Below are 14,037 nucleotides of genomic sequence, written 5' to 3'. Positions count from 1 at the left end.
AGCTAGCTTCTAAGAGTTTTCAACACAAAGTTGCCTTGAGGCCAGTAAACGTGATAATGAGTACATTAATTTTTAGTAGATGAAGCCTTAAACCTCTAACTACCTTTAGAAAGGGGAACGGCTAGGTCTAAGCTCTGGGCCTGGGTTCTGGGCCCAACTCCAGTTGCCCTGTGTCCCCGAAAGTGCCTAAGCCCAAGCTCCCACCTCTAATGTGGGAAAATGTGCCCTAACAATCTGATAAGGTTAAGAGATGCAATGAGATAATAGCTATGAATTAGTATTTCGTGATTGCTTTCACAGAGGCCTGGTCTTCATAGAAAATTCAAAAGTGAGATGACAGCATATTCTTCTTTATTTCTTAGATCCTATTGATTTTGCCTACAAGAACAGATGTTTAGACCAAGAAGCTGCAATGGATACTTAAAGACCATCCTCAAGAGGAAGCAGCAGTCTCTGGGGTAGAGGTCACTGGCCTGTAGCCAACCCCTCTCCTCCTCACCGACCACAATAATGACTCTCATTTGGTTGGCAATCTTATAAAATTGAAATTTGAATGCCTTTAGCTCAGCATGCACTGTTAGTTGCAATAATTCTTGCTAGCTCCTATTGCCTTATATGAGCCATTTTACACATTTATATTAACCTGATTTGCCCAGAAAGGATTTTTATTCTGCATTGGCAGATTAATTAACTGACTTGTTCCTCTTTTTATTCATTTATTTACTCAACAAATATTTATTGTTGAATTTATCTGTCTCCATTTGCAGTTTTGACTGCTAAGTACTAGGATAGAGTAATGAACCAGATAGTGTCTCTGTTCTCATGGAATTTATAATCTGGCGACAAAGACAGCCATTCTAGAAGAAATTACAAGTGTAATGAGCATCAAGAACCCAAACCTAGGTGTTACCAGCCAACACCTCAAGTTGGCTCCCAGATCACAAATTTCCCAGAATAAAGAGACTCGAGCCCTAACTTTAGGGTTCATACTGTGTATTTTTAAAATCACATTCCTCTACACCAATTCTGAAGGACCAATGGTAAGAAAATGTGGATTCTCTGTGTGCTTCAAATACCTGTGTAATGTTTTCAGTTTTCTGATACTTTCTTTCTGCCCCCATTCAACCTTGAATCTTAGTTTTTACTAATTTTCATTCAAAGCTAAATTGATTTACAAAGTACCTTGGAGTCCAGTCTTTCACACCCATCATTACAAAGAAAAAGCTGCCCTTGTCTTAGAGAGTGCAATGCCATAAGAGGAAGAGCACAGATGCAGGAAGCAGAGGCACCAGAGGCTGCCTGACTTTCCGGGCTGTGAGGCCCCATGGGTGCCTCGCCTGAGCCTGCCCAAAGCAGGGACTGGCTACAGTAATGGGGGTATGGGTGGCTGTATCAATTAAGAATGTTGCCAACTGACTAGAAATTTTGAGGAATTCCTTAAAGACAGAGAACAGTGAACATAATGAAGAACCAAAAACAGAGAAAACTACAGACCAAAATGTGGGGGGTAAAATTTTCCACAGAAGGAGTGGAGTGAGTGAGTGAGTGAGTGAGTGTGTGTGTGTGTGTGTGTGTGTGTGAGAGAGAGAGAGAGAGAGAGAGAGAGAGAGAGAGAGAGAGAGAGAGAGAGAGAGTGTGTGTGTGTGTGTGTGTGTGTGTGTGTGTGTGTGTGTGTGTGTGTGTCTGAGTCCAGAGTCAAGAAGGAGTGAGAGGAAATGCTGGGGCAATTACCAGGGGCACTTTTAGGGCTGCCAGCCCCTCCTCAATTGTATTAAATATAAAGGTTCTTACCCACAGGCTGAAGCCCTAAGTTTGGACATTGGGCCAAGAAGGCAGGATGATGTCCCCCATAGGAGGTGACCATCCCTAAGGCAGGCGAGGAGCTCCCATATCTGGAAGGGAAGATAAAGTACACAGCTTCCAGGAGCATGTTGTCCCCAACCCCACAATCTGTAGGGTTGGGTTACATCAAATAGAATGAGCAGAGGAAGTTGAATTCTCAAATACAAAGTTGAGCAGACAGCCCAGAATGAGCACATATTTGGGGAAAATCAACATCTTGAAAGATAGGCACCAAATTTAATTACCTTAAGAGCCAATACCCAAGGAAAAAGAGTTACTAGAACAAGAAGACTTTAGAACACAGAAAATAATATCCCTGGAAATATTTAAAAGGCTATTTCACCCATGAAAAAGAAACAACAAGTTTTAATTTTTCTAACATTTTTAAAAAGATAAACTAAGTGGCAGAAGGAGATATAAAAAAAAGTAACTAAGTATGCTAGAAAATGAAGCTAAGTAATTTTATAAGACATAGTACAAAAAGACTATAAGAAAATTTGAAAGAAATATTGAGACTTGAAAGGATAGATCTGGGCCAACATTTGTCCAAAAGAAGCTCCAGAAGACAGTCACAGTGGAACAGAATAAGAATAATAATTTTTTTTTAAAGTTCCAGTGCTAAAGACACGAGCCTTCAGACTAAAAAGGCCCACCTGCTTTAAATGGGACAAAGATAATGACACTAATATATTTATATGGATAAAAGGTACTATCTATCAGAAAACATGACTCTATATGTGCACGATGACAGAGATTTGAAATATATAAAGCAAAAGCAGAGAACTATAAGAGAAAATGAACAAGTTCACAGAAATCAATTGGATTACATAGACAAAAATTAAGTAGAGTCTATTGCAGTGGTTTGCTAATAAGCATAAGAATTTCCTGGAAGTCTTATTAGAAATGTAGATTCTGAGCACTTCCACTCCCTCCATATCTAATTCTGTATCTTTGAGAGCGGCCTAGATGATTCTTTGTATGAAAAAAAGAATGATTATTCTTTTGAAATACCATGGAATATTTGTAAATATGATCTGGTAGACCACAAACAAAACATCAGAAATATCCAAAAACCTGAAACCAAACAAACCATTTTCTGATCATAATGTAGTAAAATTAAAGATTAACACAAAAGGGTAGCAAAAAAATAGACAAACAAAAAAAACTACTTAAAACTTATTTACTTTTCTCTATTTCTTCCTTCTAAATAAATAGAGGAGGAAAAAAATCATAAAACCACAAACCAATTAGAAATAAATGACAATGAAAACACTATATACATACCAAAATTTGTGGGATAAAGACAAAGCAGTGTTCAGAGGAAAATTTATAGCCTTAACTTTGATATATTTGAAAACAAATGGATTAAACATTTAACTTAAGGCAGGGTGTGGGGTGGCAGAGGAAGAGAACCAAAGCAAAAAATTAAACCAAAAAGTTTACAGAAGAACTCAAGATAAAAGTAGAAACAAATTGAAATAATAAATAAGAAAAAAGTGAATGAAAAAATGAATGATAAAATTTAAAAAGTATACATGTTCAATAAAACCAAAAACTGGGTATAGTCTGGCTGGGTAGGTGGAGAAAGCTTTTCATATTCTACTCAATTTACTTTCAAATTGTATAAATCTTATTGAATCTAATAAGAAAGCATTCATGTATTAGATGTTATATAAAATGATGAAAAATAATGTAAAAATACCTAAGGAATTCTATGTAGGCCATAGATGCAAGAAATAAAAGACATTGCTTATTCCAATATTGCTTCAGAGATCATTATTTTCATGAGGATTGAAAAAGATGCTTTAGTAAGTCAGATACCACTATCTTCACTTACAGAAACGCTCTATTGGGTAAAGGGATCACTGTATCTTTCTCTTCTGGACCTGCATTTCATGGGCATTTAGTGCTTGTTCAGCTTCATTCCACATGAATTATTCATGCTCATCACTGGATTTCCTGCTCAGCTGGCCTTGTGTTGTCTGACCCACCTGCCCAGGGGCCTAACGCCATCAACCAGGCTGCTTTCATCTAAGATCCAACTGGACACCTCTGGGTGCCTTCAGGGCACCAAACCCCTGATGATTCTGAGTACAGAGGGGCTAACTCAAGTGCCACTGGGAAGGAGAAAGACCTCTTCCTCCTCTCTTGTCGGGAACCAACAAGGCTTTCATTGTCTGAACCAGGAATTGCAACCTGTTGATCTGAAGGCCAAATCTGGCCAGCAGTATATTTTGTCTGATCCATAAAAACTCATGAATTTGTTATCAACATAAAAAACTGGGAGAAATTAAACACAAAGAAACCCTGATACTTGACTTCTCTTAAAACAAGAAAGCCTGTTACCACCGGGTCCCTGTTTCCCCATGATGACAGTGAGCCAAGGTGTGCCAGAACTGTTCCCTATATCCCCACCACTCCCTGCCATGCCCTGACACCCAGGCCAAAGGCTGTGCTTGTCACCCTGCCTGCTTTGCTCATGTCACTTAAAATATTCATTTTAATTGGCACTCTGTGCCAGTGATCCCAATATTTTAGGATCCAAACACCGTCTCCCAAACTGATTCTTCCACCCCAAGCAGCACAAAAATTCTGTCAGATTATGCAGCCTGGAAAATACTGTCACCATAATTATAACTTAGTGATATAACTGAACTTGGCTCATGTGGGCTGACCAGGGCACTGAATCAACACCTATACCACACCCTCACTCATTGATTCAATCAATTATTCGATTCACTGCTTAACAAAGATTTATTTGCAAACTAACTCTATACCAGGCCCTTTTCTAACTAAGGACCAGAGACAGAAGGCAAAGAGACAACATATATTTCTGCCATCCTGAAGCTTAGTTAGTCTATGGTGGGGGAAGGGTGTTTCAACCCCTAAATATGTAACTTGAGAATGCAAATGACCTACAGAAAGGCCTGGGATGAGTGGGGGCTCCATGAACTATTTTGTATCTTATATCCTATGAATTTTGCAACTGAATACAGGGTTTTCCCATAAATTCCACGTAGGATTTATAATTTCAGAGCTGATACACACAGGAAACATCTATTCTACCTCTTCCTGTCAAAAGGGAGGAAATGGGAACTCCAAAAGGGTGTGACTTAGCCCAGGACTCCCAGAGTTTATGGAAAAGTCCAAACTATCCTCTCTAGGCTGAATCCCAAGTAATCTAACTCTTTTTACTTCCTGAAACAGGAGTCACAAGCTCCGATATCTCTAGAAGATGTAATACCGGCATAGATTGGCGACGAGTCTCAGGGTCACCAAGAGTGAGTGGGGGGCGGGGGCGAGGAGGGGTGGCGGGGACCAGGGCAAATGGGAGGGACTATGCTCAGAACAAATTTTTCAGTTCAAACTAAAACAGCAACAATCATGACCACGGCACACCAGGCCAGCCACCAAAACGTGCTGTGAGCTGAAGCTGGTCCTCGCAGTCACAGGTTCAAGTCCTCCCCTTTGGGCCACACTCTTTCACTCATCACTGCTTCTACTCTTAATTCGAGCATATTTTTTTTTCCAGTCATAACTAATAAGAATCCTCTCTTATATGCCCCTATTTTCTCTGGTTGTTTTTTTTCTCAAGTTTGAAACGTATTTTAAATGTGACCAAAGTGAGAAAACCCAAATATAAAGGGTTCATATTCATTTTCTTAATTTAATAATGTCTTAATAAAGCACAAAATTAATTTTCTATTTCTCTAAAATACACCTCTTTAAATAGTCAAAAACCTAAATGAAATAATTTTCTATGAAAATGTTTCTAAACTATATTAAGACTCTCTTGTCTTCTTAAAAGAGTATGTTGACGAGATCAGGTGCATTCAGGCCAGTATGGTGGTAGACAATCATATGATTTCACTCATATGTGGGATACAAAGCTGAAAGTAGTAAATGAACAAGACAAATAAACAAAAACTCATAGATACAGACAACAGTTTAGTGGTTACCAGAGGGAAAGGGGGGGAGGGGGAGAGGTAGAAAAAGGTAAAAGAGGTCAAGTATACGGTAACAAAAGGAGATCTGGCTTTGGGTGGTGAACACACAATGCAATATACAGATGATGTATTATAGAACAGTACACTTGAAATCTATATAATTTTATCAACCAATATCACCCCAATAAATTTTATAAAAAGAAAAAAAGTATGTTGACTATAATTTAGTCTTTTCTTCATACTAAAAGTCAATATCTAAACTGTTCTGTTTAATATAGGAAATGTCTAGAGCTATTATGCTTTTGTATCTTTCATTTATTATTCTTTTAAGTGACAGCCTCTTCCACCCAGAAGTACAGGATATGGTTTGAAGAAAAACGCAGAACCTCCTCCTATCTCTTTCTGGCTTTTCTGAACCTCTGTGGATTTTTGTTGTTATTGTTGTTTTGTTTTGCTTTACAGTTATCTTCATTTTGTATGGTGTAGATGAGACTTTAACTTTGACTTTTTAAATTTCTTTCTTTTACAGTCTCCAAATCCCAGCCACAAAGTCCAAATTACCTCCAAAACTTTCCTTTCATTTGAGGTGGACTCTACTGTTCAAGCCTTCTGGTTCAGGATCACTAGGAGTTCTTTTGTTAAATAACTGTGCTACCTCGGATGTAAAAATTCTAGTAGCTTAAAAATTAGACTTAAAAATAGATGCATTTTAAACTAATGTCCTTAGTGGTTCTTGTACATATCAAATTTTGAGATCCACAGCGCTAATCTTTTCCATATAACTGTGGTTCTCAAATATCGCCGCAAATTATCATCACGTGGGGCACTTAAAACAAGATACAAAGCCTGAGGCCAAACCCAGGATAAAATCAGAATCTCTGGGTGGTAGGACGTGGGCATTTGTGTTTATTTCATTTATTTATTTTTTACTTTTCATTTTGAGCTAACTAGATTTCACATGCCATTTGTAAGAAACAATATGGAGAGATCGCACATACCCTGCACCCAGTTTCCCCCACGGTAGCATCTTGCATAACTAGAGCACAATAGCACAATCAGGAAACTGACAATGATACAATCCTACTCAGCTTTTTCAGCTAGGTCTCCTTTTTCAATTTTCTCTATTTTTTCCTTTGCTGATGCTTGGCTCTAATGAGGCCGTTTATCTCCTCCTTAATGTGCTAGCTTTTAAAAAGCTTTTTATTTTGAAAAAATGTAAAAGCCACAGAAAATTTATCAGAATAATAAAATGAATGTCCAAAAAACCTTTCACTTACATTCCCCAATTGTTAACATTTTGCCACTTTTCTCTCCCTCTCTCTTCTTTCTGTTCCCCTCTTCAGTCTATACCTACATATTCTTTATTCTGGCCCATTTACGTCTTGGTGGCAGACATTGTGACCCCTCATGCCTGCACACTTCGGCACATGTCTCCTGAGAACAAGGACCTCCTCTTCCATAACCGCAATATAATTATCGAATTTGGAGAATTTAACATCAATATAATATTATTATCTAATATTATTATCTAATATAATATAATTAGATAATATCTAAAGTTATCTAATATAATATAATTCACAATTTTCGTGAATTCTCTCAAAACGATCCTTAAATTTATAGCAGTTCTCCCTGGATCTCACATTGCATAATCGAGATACCTCTTTACCCTCCTTTAGTCTGGAACAGCCTTCCTGTGTCTCTCATGCCACTGACACTTTTGAAGACTCCAGGCCAGTTGTTTTGTAGACTGTCCCCCAATTTGGGTTTGTCTGGTTGTTTCCTCATCAGGTTTCATTTTGAAAAACATGTTTCATCAACATTCCCAGGGGTGGTAGGGGAGAGAGAACCAGCAGAAGAGAGGTCCTCTCCATTATTGTTTAAAACGGTTAAGGTAAGTGATGGCTGGCCGCCTCTGAGCACCTTGCTCCCAGGCAGAACGTCAATAGTATTCACTACAGACTGTGCCCCTGAGGAGAGCTGGGCACTTTCAGCAGCAAAATCAGGTCAGTGCAGTTCCCAGCCTGTGATTGTTAACCCCAAGGAACAAGGAGCCGCAGGGTCTGGGCTTCTCTGAGGCCCAGGACGAGCAGCCTCATTTCTCTGCTCCTCAGTTTCCTCCAACTGAAAAATGGGAATGAAGATACCTAGCACTTAACTCACGGGGTTAACACAGCGACGGATGTTACCCACGAAACACGGCGCTCAGCACTCAGCAAGTGCTCATTTAATGTGGGCCTTTACTATCATTTTTGAAATGACATTAAGCCACATCTCTCATGTGTTGTTTTATATCTTCTGGTAAGTGGGCCAGAGGGTTTCGTTAAAGTCAAACCCTGTTGTTATCTGCCATTTTCCCAGGTGTAAATGAAGACTCTCCCGGGGGAGGGGAGGGCCGTGGCATCCCACGGCCCAGCTACTGGGCTATGGAAAAGACTCTGGCCCTTCGTGGTTAGAATGTGAAAAATCGGTCTTACCATTACATCCTGAATAGTTAAGAGGATCCTTTCTTTATCCATATTGCTTGGAGTGTCGGGACGTCCACGTGTGTTTTGAACTGAGAAGTTAAAATCGCAGGGCGTGGTGAAGGATTTGGAATCCTAGGGACAAGAAGAGAGAACTAGGTGTGATAAAAACAACTTATGTCCCTGAAGACTCACTGGGCCCTCCTTCTGTCTATTGGCCCCCATGTCTCCCCCCTCCTCACTAAGTCAGTCTCTCCTCTCATACCCACAGCTGATCTAATCAAACTCATCCCTGCTTTACCAGCAAATTGCAGGAACACAGCTAATAAGTGGATCAGGATTCAAACTCAGGCCACCATCTCCCAGCCACTGGTTCAAATGGCTGAATGAGGACTGGTGCACAAAGATGGCCGGCCACATACGTTGTTGAGTGAAAAAAGTGGGATTATCAAATAGTATGGGTGTTATAATCTCGTTTACATGAAAATAACAATAAAAAGCAAAGAGAGAGAGAAAAAAAAACATTCACTCGAAGGTTATTAATATGGTAATCTGAAACAGAAGTACCCAAGCAATGGAAGTGCCCTAAAAGTGATTCCTCATTTCTCAAGGCTCACCACTGAAATGAATGAATACTGAAGGGATTTTCAGAGAAGCCCTGCTGGGGACAGGGTGGGTGGGCTGCTCCAAGGGGGTGCTTGGCCAATGATAGCACAACTGCCTGATCCACACAGTACCCACCGGTGGGTGAGCCGTCACAGGCCACAGCACCGTACACATGTGGCAGACCTGCTGATGACACATGGTCTGCGACAGGTCTTAAAGTTGTTTATATTATGGGCAAGTAACGGCGACTCCCAAACACTAAATTATAATTGTGAACAAACATCTGATTCGCCCCAAAGTGGAATCCAACAGACGTCACAGCCTCAGCTACTTCTCTGGTCTCCCCGCCTCTTCCTTCCGCCATCGCTCACTCAGCTCCTGCCACACCGGCCTCCTGCCTCAGGGCCTCCACCTGCTGCTCCCTGCGCCTGGGATCCTCTTCTCCAAATGGCTCACTGCCTGGCTTCCCTGAGGCCTCTGCTCGCCCTGAGGTCGCCCCCTCCAGGCGAAGCCCCCGCCCTCCCACATAAAATGGCAGCCTCTGCCCAGCTTTCTCAAGCCCTTTTTTATGCTTTGTTCCTCTGATAAGCCCTATCACCTCCTGGCATATTACATACTTGTTCACTGTCTGTTTTATCTGCAGTGTGAAGAAGTGTCTGGGACCTGTGGTGGGGACTGTGACACACTGGAGCCCACACCTGTCTAAAGCGGCTATCGGCCCAGTCATTGCTGTCGTGTAAGAATGTGGTTCCTAAGTCTTCCAATTTTTCAAGAGAAGCCCCAACTTCAGACTTTGACATGGAATTTCTTGATTCTTAAATGTCAGCTAGTAATTCACATCTTTTGAAAGCACCGTGCGAGTCAACGGGGTGGCAGCCAACAGAACATGTCTGCAGCACGCCGGTCTGTGAACTCAGAGCCGCCAAGAAATTGAAGTTCACTGAGGATATGACTGAAGGTGAAAGGCTGGCGTGTTTCAACAGTGAAGGTCAGATGAAAAGCACACACACGACAAGCATTTTCTTTTGCTCCATTTCAGGCTGCACTTGCAAACAGTGTGAGGTGGCCGAGTATATTTAGCCATGCACTTTTTCTTTCGTTCCCTGTTTGGATCGCATCTCTTATGGCTTCTGCCTTGGCCGAAAACTGGCATTGCCATTTTACTCTTTCACTTAGCAGGAAAATAACTCTGAGGGGAAATTGACTGTGAAGAGTTACGGAGTACCCCCTCAAGATGGGGAGAAAAAGGAAAGAAAGAAATACAATCAAGCACTCACAGTGGAGAAAATTCAGTGCTGGCGGAGCAGGGCGCTGCTCATTCCGAGCACGCGCACACAGGAATATTAATGGAGCTTAATGGCTTGTGAGGGACAGGCAGCCCCGTTGCAGGGAGCTTGGGAGCTTGCAAAGGAAGGAATGTGTGTTCGTGTAACAGGAGGTGCCAAATGGTCAAAGGAGAAGAGGGAACTGCCATGCCTCTTTGCTTGAAGGGCATGCATGTATTCTGTGACATGGGGTGGGGCTGGGACCGTAACACTCTGAACTTGGCTATATATATCAGTCTCTCAGATTCAGAGGAACTCACCGCTGTTTGTGCAGCCTAATCCTGAGCAGAGGACCGCTGGGATGGTTCAAAAGCGTGCATGTGTGTATGTGTTGTGAGGAGGTAGGTGTTAAAGGCAATAAAGGACACAGTTTTGTCTCCTGTAAAATCCCATTACTATGGACGAGACAGGGAAATAAGGTCATTTGGGTCATTCCACAGAAAACGACTCTTTTCCCAAGGAAGGAAGAAATAAATGACAGAGTGTCCCGAAAGCATCGACCTGAGGCCAGTCCTACCTGCGGACGATCCCCAGAAGCGTCCTTTGCCTTGGCAGTCACATCCCCACATGAATCAAAATCTTCAGAATAGTCCAGAGGAGGTTCGATGTGGAGCCGAGGACCAGCTTCCGTTCTGATCTGCACGGATTTCTACACACAAGAATTCAGGCTGTTTCAGATACGGTAGTACGACCATCTTGCCTCGTCTGGGGGCGAGCACAGTAGGGGCTTCCTGCAAGGCAGGGGCATGTGCACAACTGCAGTCATGCTGTCCCGCACACTGACCCGGCATCATCTCAGGCAGGCCAGCCGGGAGGGCTCGAGCCACCTTGGCTCTAAAGTCTTTACCAGCTCCTACAGCCCAAAGTGGGTTGCTAGAGTTTTTTAGGAACTCTTCAGCAGAATTTTAGTAGGTGTTAACCTTCCCAGATAGCTTTGTGATAAAATAAGTTTAAGAAGCCCTGGGGCATTCCTTCGAGACTTCTCGGGGCCTTTAATGTGCCCCCTTCGAACCCACCACACACACAGGGACAGCTTAAAATAAAACACAGGATGCAGCATTGCTCACTTTTTGGGCCATGGAAAGTGTGTGTGATAGGGCCTCTCTTTCTTTTAGCATTCCTTGGATCATTCTCTGGGAAAGCCACTCCTTGGCCTGGTATGACAGACTGCAGACTGTCTGTCCCCCAGTGTCCATTTCTCCTTCTTTCCTTGTATTGCCTTTCCAGATGTGCACATGGCATTCCCAGCTTCCCTTGCACCTGGGGGGACCATGTGAACACATCCTGGCCACTGAGGTGTCGGGGAGGAGGAGTGCGCATGCCTTTGAGGTTATGCCCACAAAGGGAAGGGGACACACGCCCCTTGCCCAGCTGGAACATGGAAGAGGTGGTGAGCTGCCGAGGACTATGGGAGGAAGCAACGTCCGGAGGATGGTGGTACAACCAAAGAGTTAGCGCCTGGTTCTTCCATGACCTGTCAGAGCAGGGTGACTGCTCACTGCTGAGGTGCTGTGTCAGAGACATCAACTTCCATGTTGTTCAAGCCACTGCTATTTGGCCTCCCCGTTTCAGCAGCCAAACCTGTACCCTAAGTGATGCACCTGGCACGCACAGTTCTCTACACTCTGGCCCCAGGCCATCCTTCCTGCATTGGTTCCTGCGCAAGTGTCACATGCCCGACCACTGGGCCGAGCAGAACTGCTTTCTGTACCCCGAGTATCTGTATTTTTTTCAGTTCAGCATCCATTCCCTGAGCTTTGGGAAACATCCCCCTCTCAGTTCACATGTGGCCCAAGGGCAGGAATGTGACTTGGGACTGGCCGATCAGCCCATTCTGCCCCTCACCACATGCCCTGGCCAGCTGGTTCAGGGATGGGAATGGACCTAAGGCAGCCGATGAGAGGAGCCTTAGGATTCTGGCTAGAGCTGTGGGGAGGAGGTGCTCCCTTCCGGCAGGGGTGCTAAGCCAGGGACTATCATGCCCCCAAAACAGAGGTAAAGAGAGCTGAAAGACTGAAGCAGAGTCCTGATGGGTCCTTGGAACCAGCCATGCCTGAAGCAAGACACTGCTGAAACATCCTCTTTTTCACATAAGCCATTGTGAAAGCGTTTATTTGTGACAGTCCTGACCTTTGCCTGTATCCTAAACTCCCCCACCCCTGTGCCTTTGCTTATGCTGTTCTCTCAGCCTTAATGTCATTGTCCCAAATCTTCTCCATGTATCCGAATTCTAACTAAGATGTGGAGACACTCTGCCCACCCAGTAGCTATCCACTGCCCTCTCCATCCTTACTAACAGAACCCGACTCTACTGAGGCAGCGGTGTGTCTCTTTAAGACGGTCACACTGCTGGTGGCCCTTACAGCTAGGGATGGCCCTGTGAGCCAGATGTGAGTAGCTGGAAGTCTGTGGATAGGGCAAAGAAAGCCACTGTTTTCTTGCTAGCCGGGACTCACTCAGGGACACAGGACTTCTGCCCTCTATCCTTCTGCCCTTCTTCCTGATGGAATGTGGATGTGATATTTGGGTGCAGAGCAGCCACCTTGTGAGAATAAGGAAGAAAGCCACACATGAAGGATGACCCTGTGGAAAATCAGAAGGAGCCTGGGCCCCTGGCTGCCTCCAAATGCCTTGTTCATGTGAGAGGGGAAAAAAAAAAAACAAAACAGTCTTTCAGCCCAGCGTCCAGCGTCAGTTCCACGTAGCTGAGCTGAGTCCTAGTTGCTAACCCTCCTTCGGGCACTTGTCATATATATTTCTTGTGGTCGTACTAGAGTTGCTAATGTGTGGTGAAGGGCCTGGGTTCTGGACTCGGGCAGACCAGTCTGATTCCTGGAACTCTGACGCTTATTCCCTGTGCAACACTGGGCGAGTCTCACATCTGTGAAAGTGGCGTTAATGACACCTTCATCACAGAACTGCCGTGAGGGTGACTCACGCCTCCCCCCAAGTGAATGTTTCATCCCCCATGGCCCCTAGAAGCAAGCCACCTGCGTCACCTGATAATCAAACAAAGAAACTGCCACATGTTCCAATGCTGGAGTCGGCGGGCTGTGCTGGACTTGGTGCGCAGGGCTGGGCCCGGGGTGGTGCAAGAGAGGCCCCCAGGGGGCAATATTGAAGGAGGTGCTCCCTCCCAGGCGCCCTGCAAACGCACGAATCCGAGAGTGAGGGCCTCCTTAAATTTCCTGCCCTGGGCCTCCCTGGCACGGGGCATGGCTCTGGTGCTAAGAGGTTCGCCAAGCCACACTTCCTGACACTACTACCGGTTTGAGCGACATAATCTAAACTGTGCATTTCCCCTCACACCCCGGCAGCGCTGGAACCATTCACACGGTAAGATTCAGCTTCCCCATAAGCTAGTGAACTTAGCCGTCAGCTGGATGAAGCAGAACATGGGGCCGGAGCCTCGGTGCCCCGCGGGACATTCAATAGTTGGGACAGAACTCCTTCCTCACCCATGGCTGCACAGCCCCCATCCCCGTCAGTGCTCTCACCCTAGGTGCCATGTCACTTATAGACCAAGCGCCACTCCAAGTGCTTCCATGCATTTATTTGCTCATTTAGTCCTCACAGGAACCCTGGGGGGAAACTGAGGCACGAGTCTGTAATCCATTTCCCCAAGGTCACACAGCTAGAGGGCTGCAGAGCCTAGATCTGAACCCCAGCAGTACGGTTCCAGAGGCCTTGCTCTAAACCGGGGATGAGCCACTGTTTCCTATAAAAAGCAAATATTTTAGGCTTTGCCAATCACGTGGTCTCAATATTGCTTACGATATTCAGCTGTCCCATTTGTAGCTTGAAAGCAGCCATGGATAATACCTAAACAAATGGGGATGGCTGTGTCCCTAA

General features: G+C 44.0%; 1 protein-coding gene across 4 annotated transcripts in view; it reads right to left on the bottom strand.

Annotated features, from left to right (window-relative positions):
• The window catches only part of KATNIP (katanin interacting protein), a 172,274-nt gene that overhangs the window by 96,957 nt on the left and 61,280 nt on the right, over positions 1-14,037 (bottom strand). For 3 of the 4 annotated variants that reach the window (XM_036226065.1, XM_036226066.1, XM_036226068.1), the window contains 2 exons: positions 10,703-10,834; positions 8,267-8,389 (listed from right to left, as the gene is read on the bottom strand). In XM_036226065.1, the coding sequence (XP_036081958.1) occupies positions 8,267-8,389; positions 10,703-10,834 (255 nt within the window). The remainder of the gene's footprint in view (positions 1-8,266; positions 8,390-10,702; positions 10,835-14,037) is intronic. The other variant, XM_036226067.1, reaches the window with a different exon arrangement.

This window comes from Rousettus aegyptiacus, unplaced genomic scaffold (genome assembly GCF_014176215.1).
Source record: "Rousettus aegyptiacus isolate mRouAeg1 unplaced genomic scaffold, mRouAeg1.p scaffold_m13_p_8, whole genome shotgun sequence".
Taxonomy (NCBI): Eukaryota; Metazoa; Chordata; class Mammalia; order Chiroptera; family Pteropodidae; genus Rousettus; species Rousettus aegyptiacus.
Note: the sequence above shows the minus strand (reverse complement) of the source record. Positions and strands in the feature narration are given on the sequence as shown.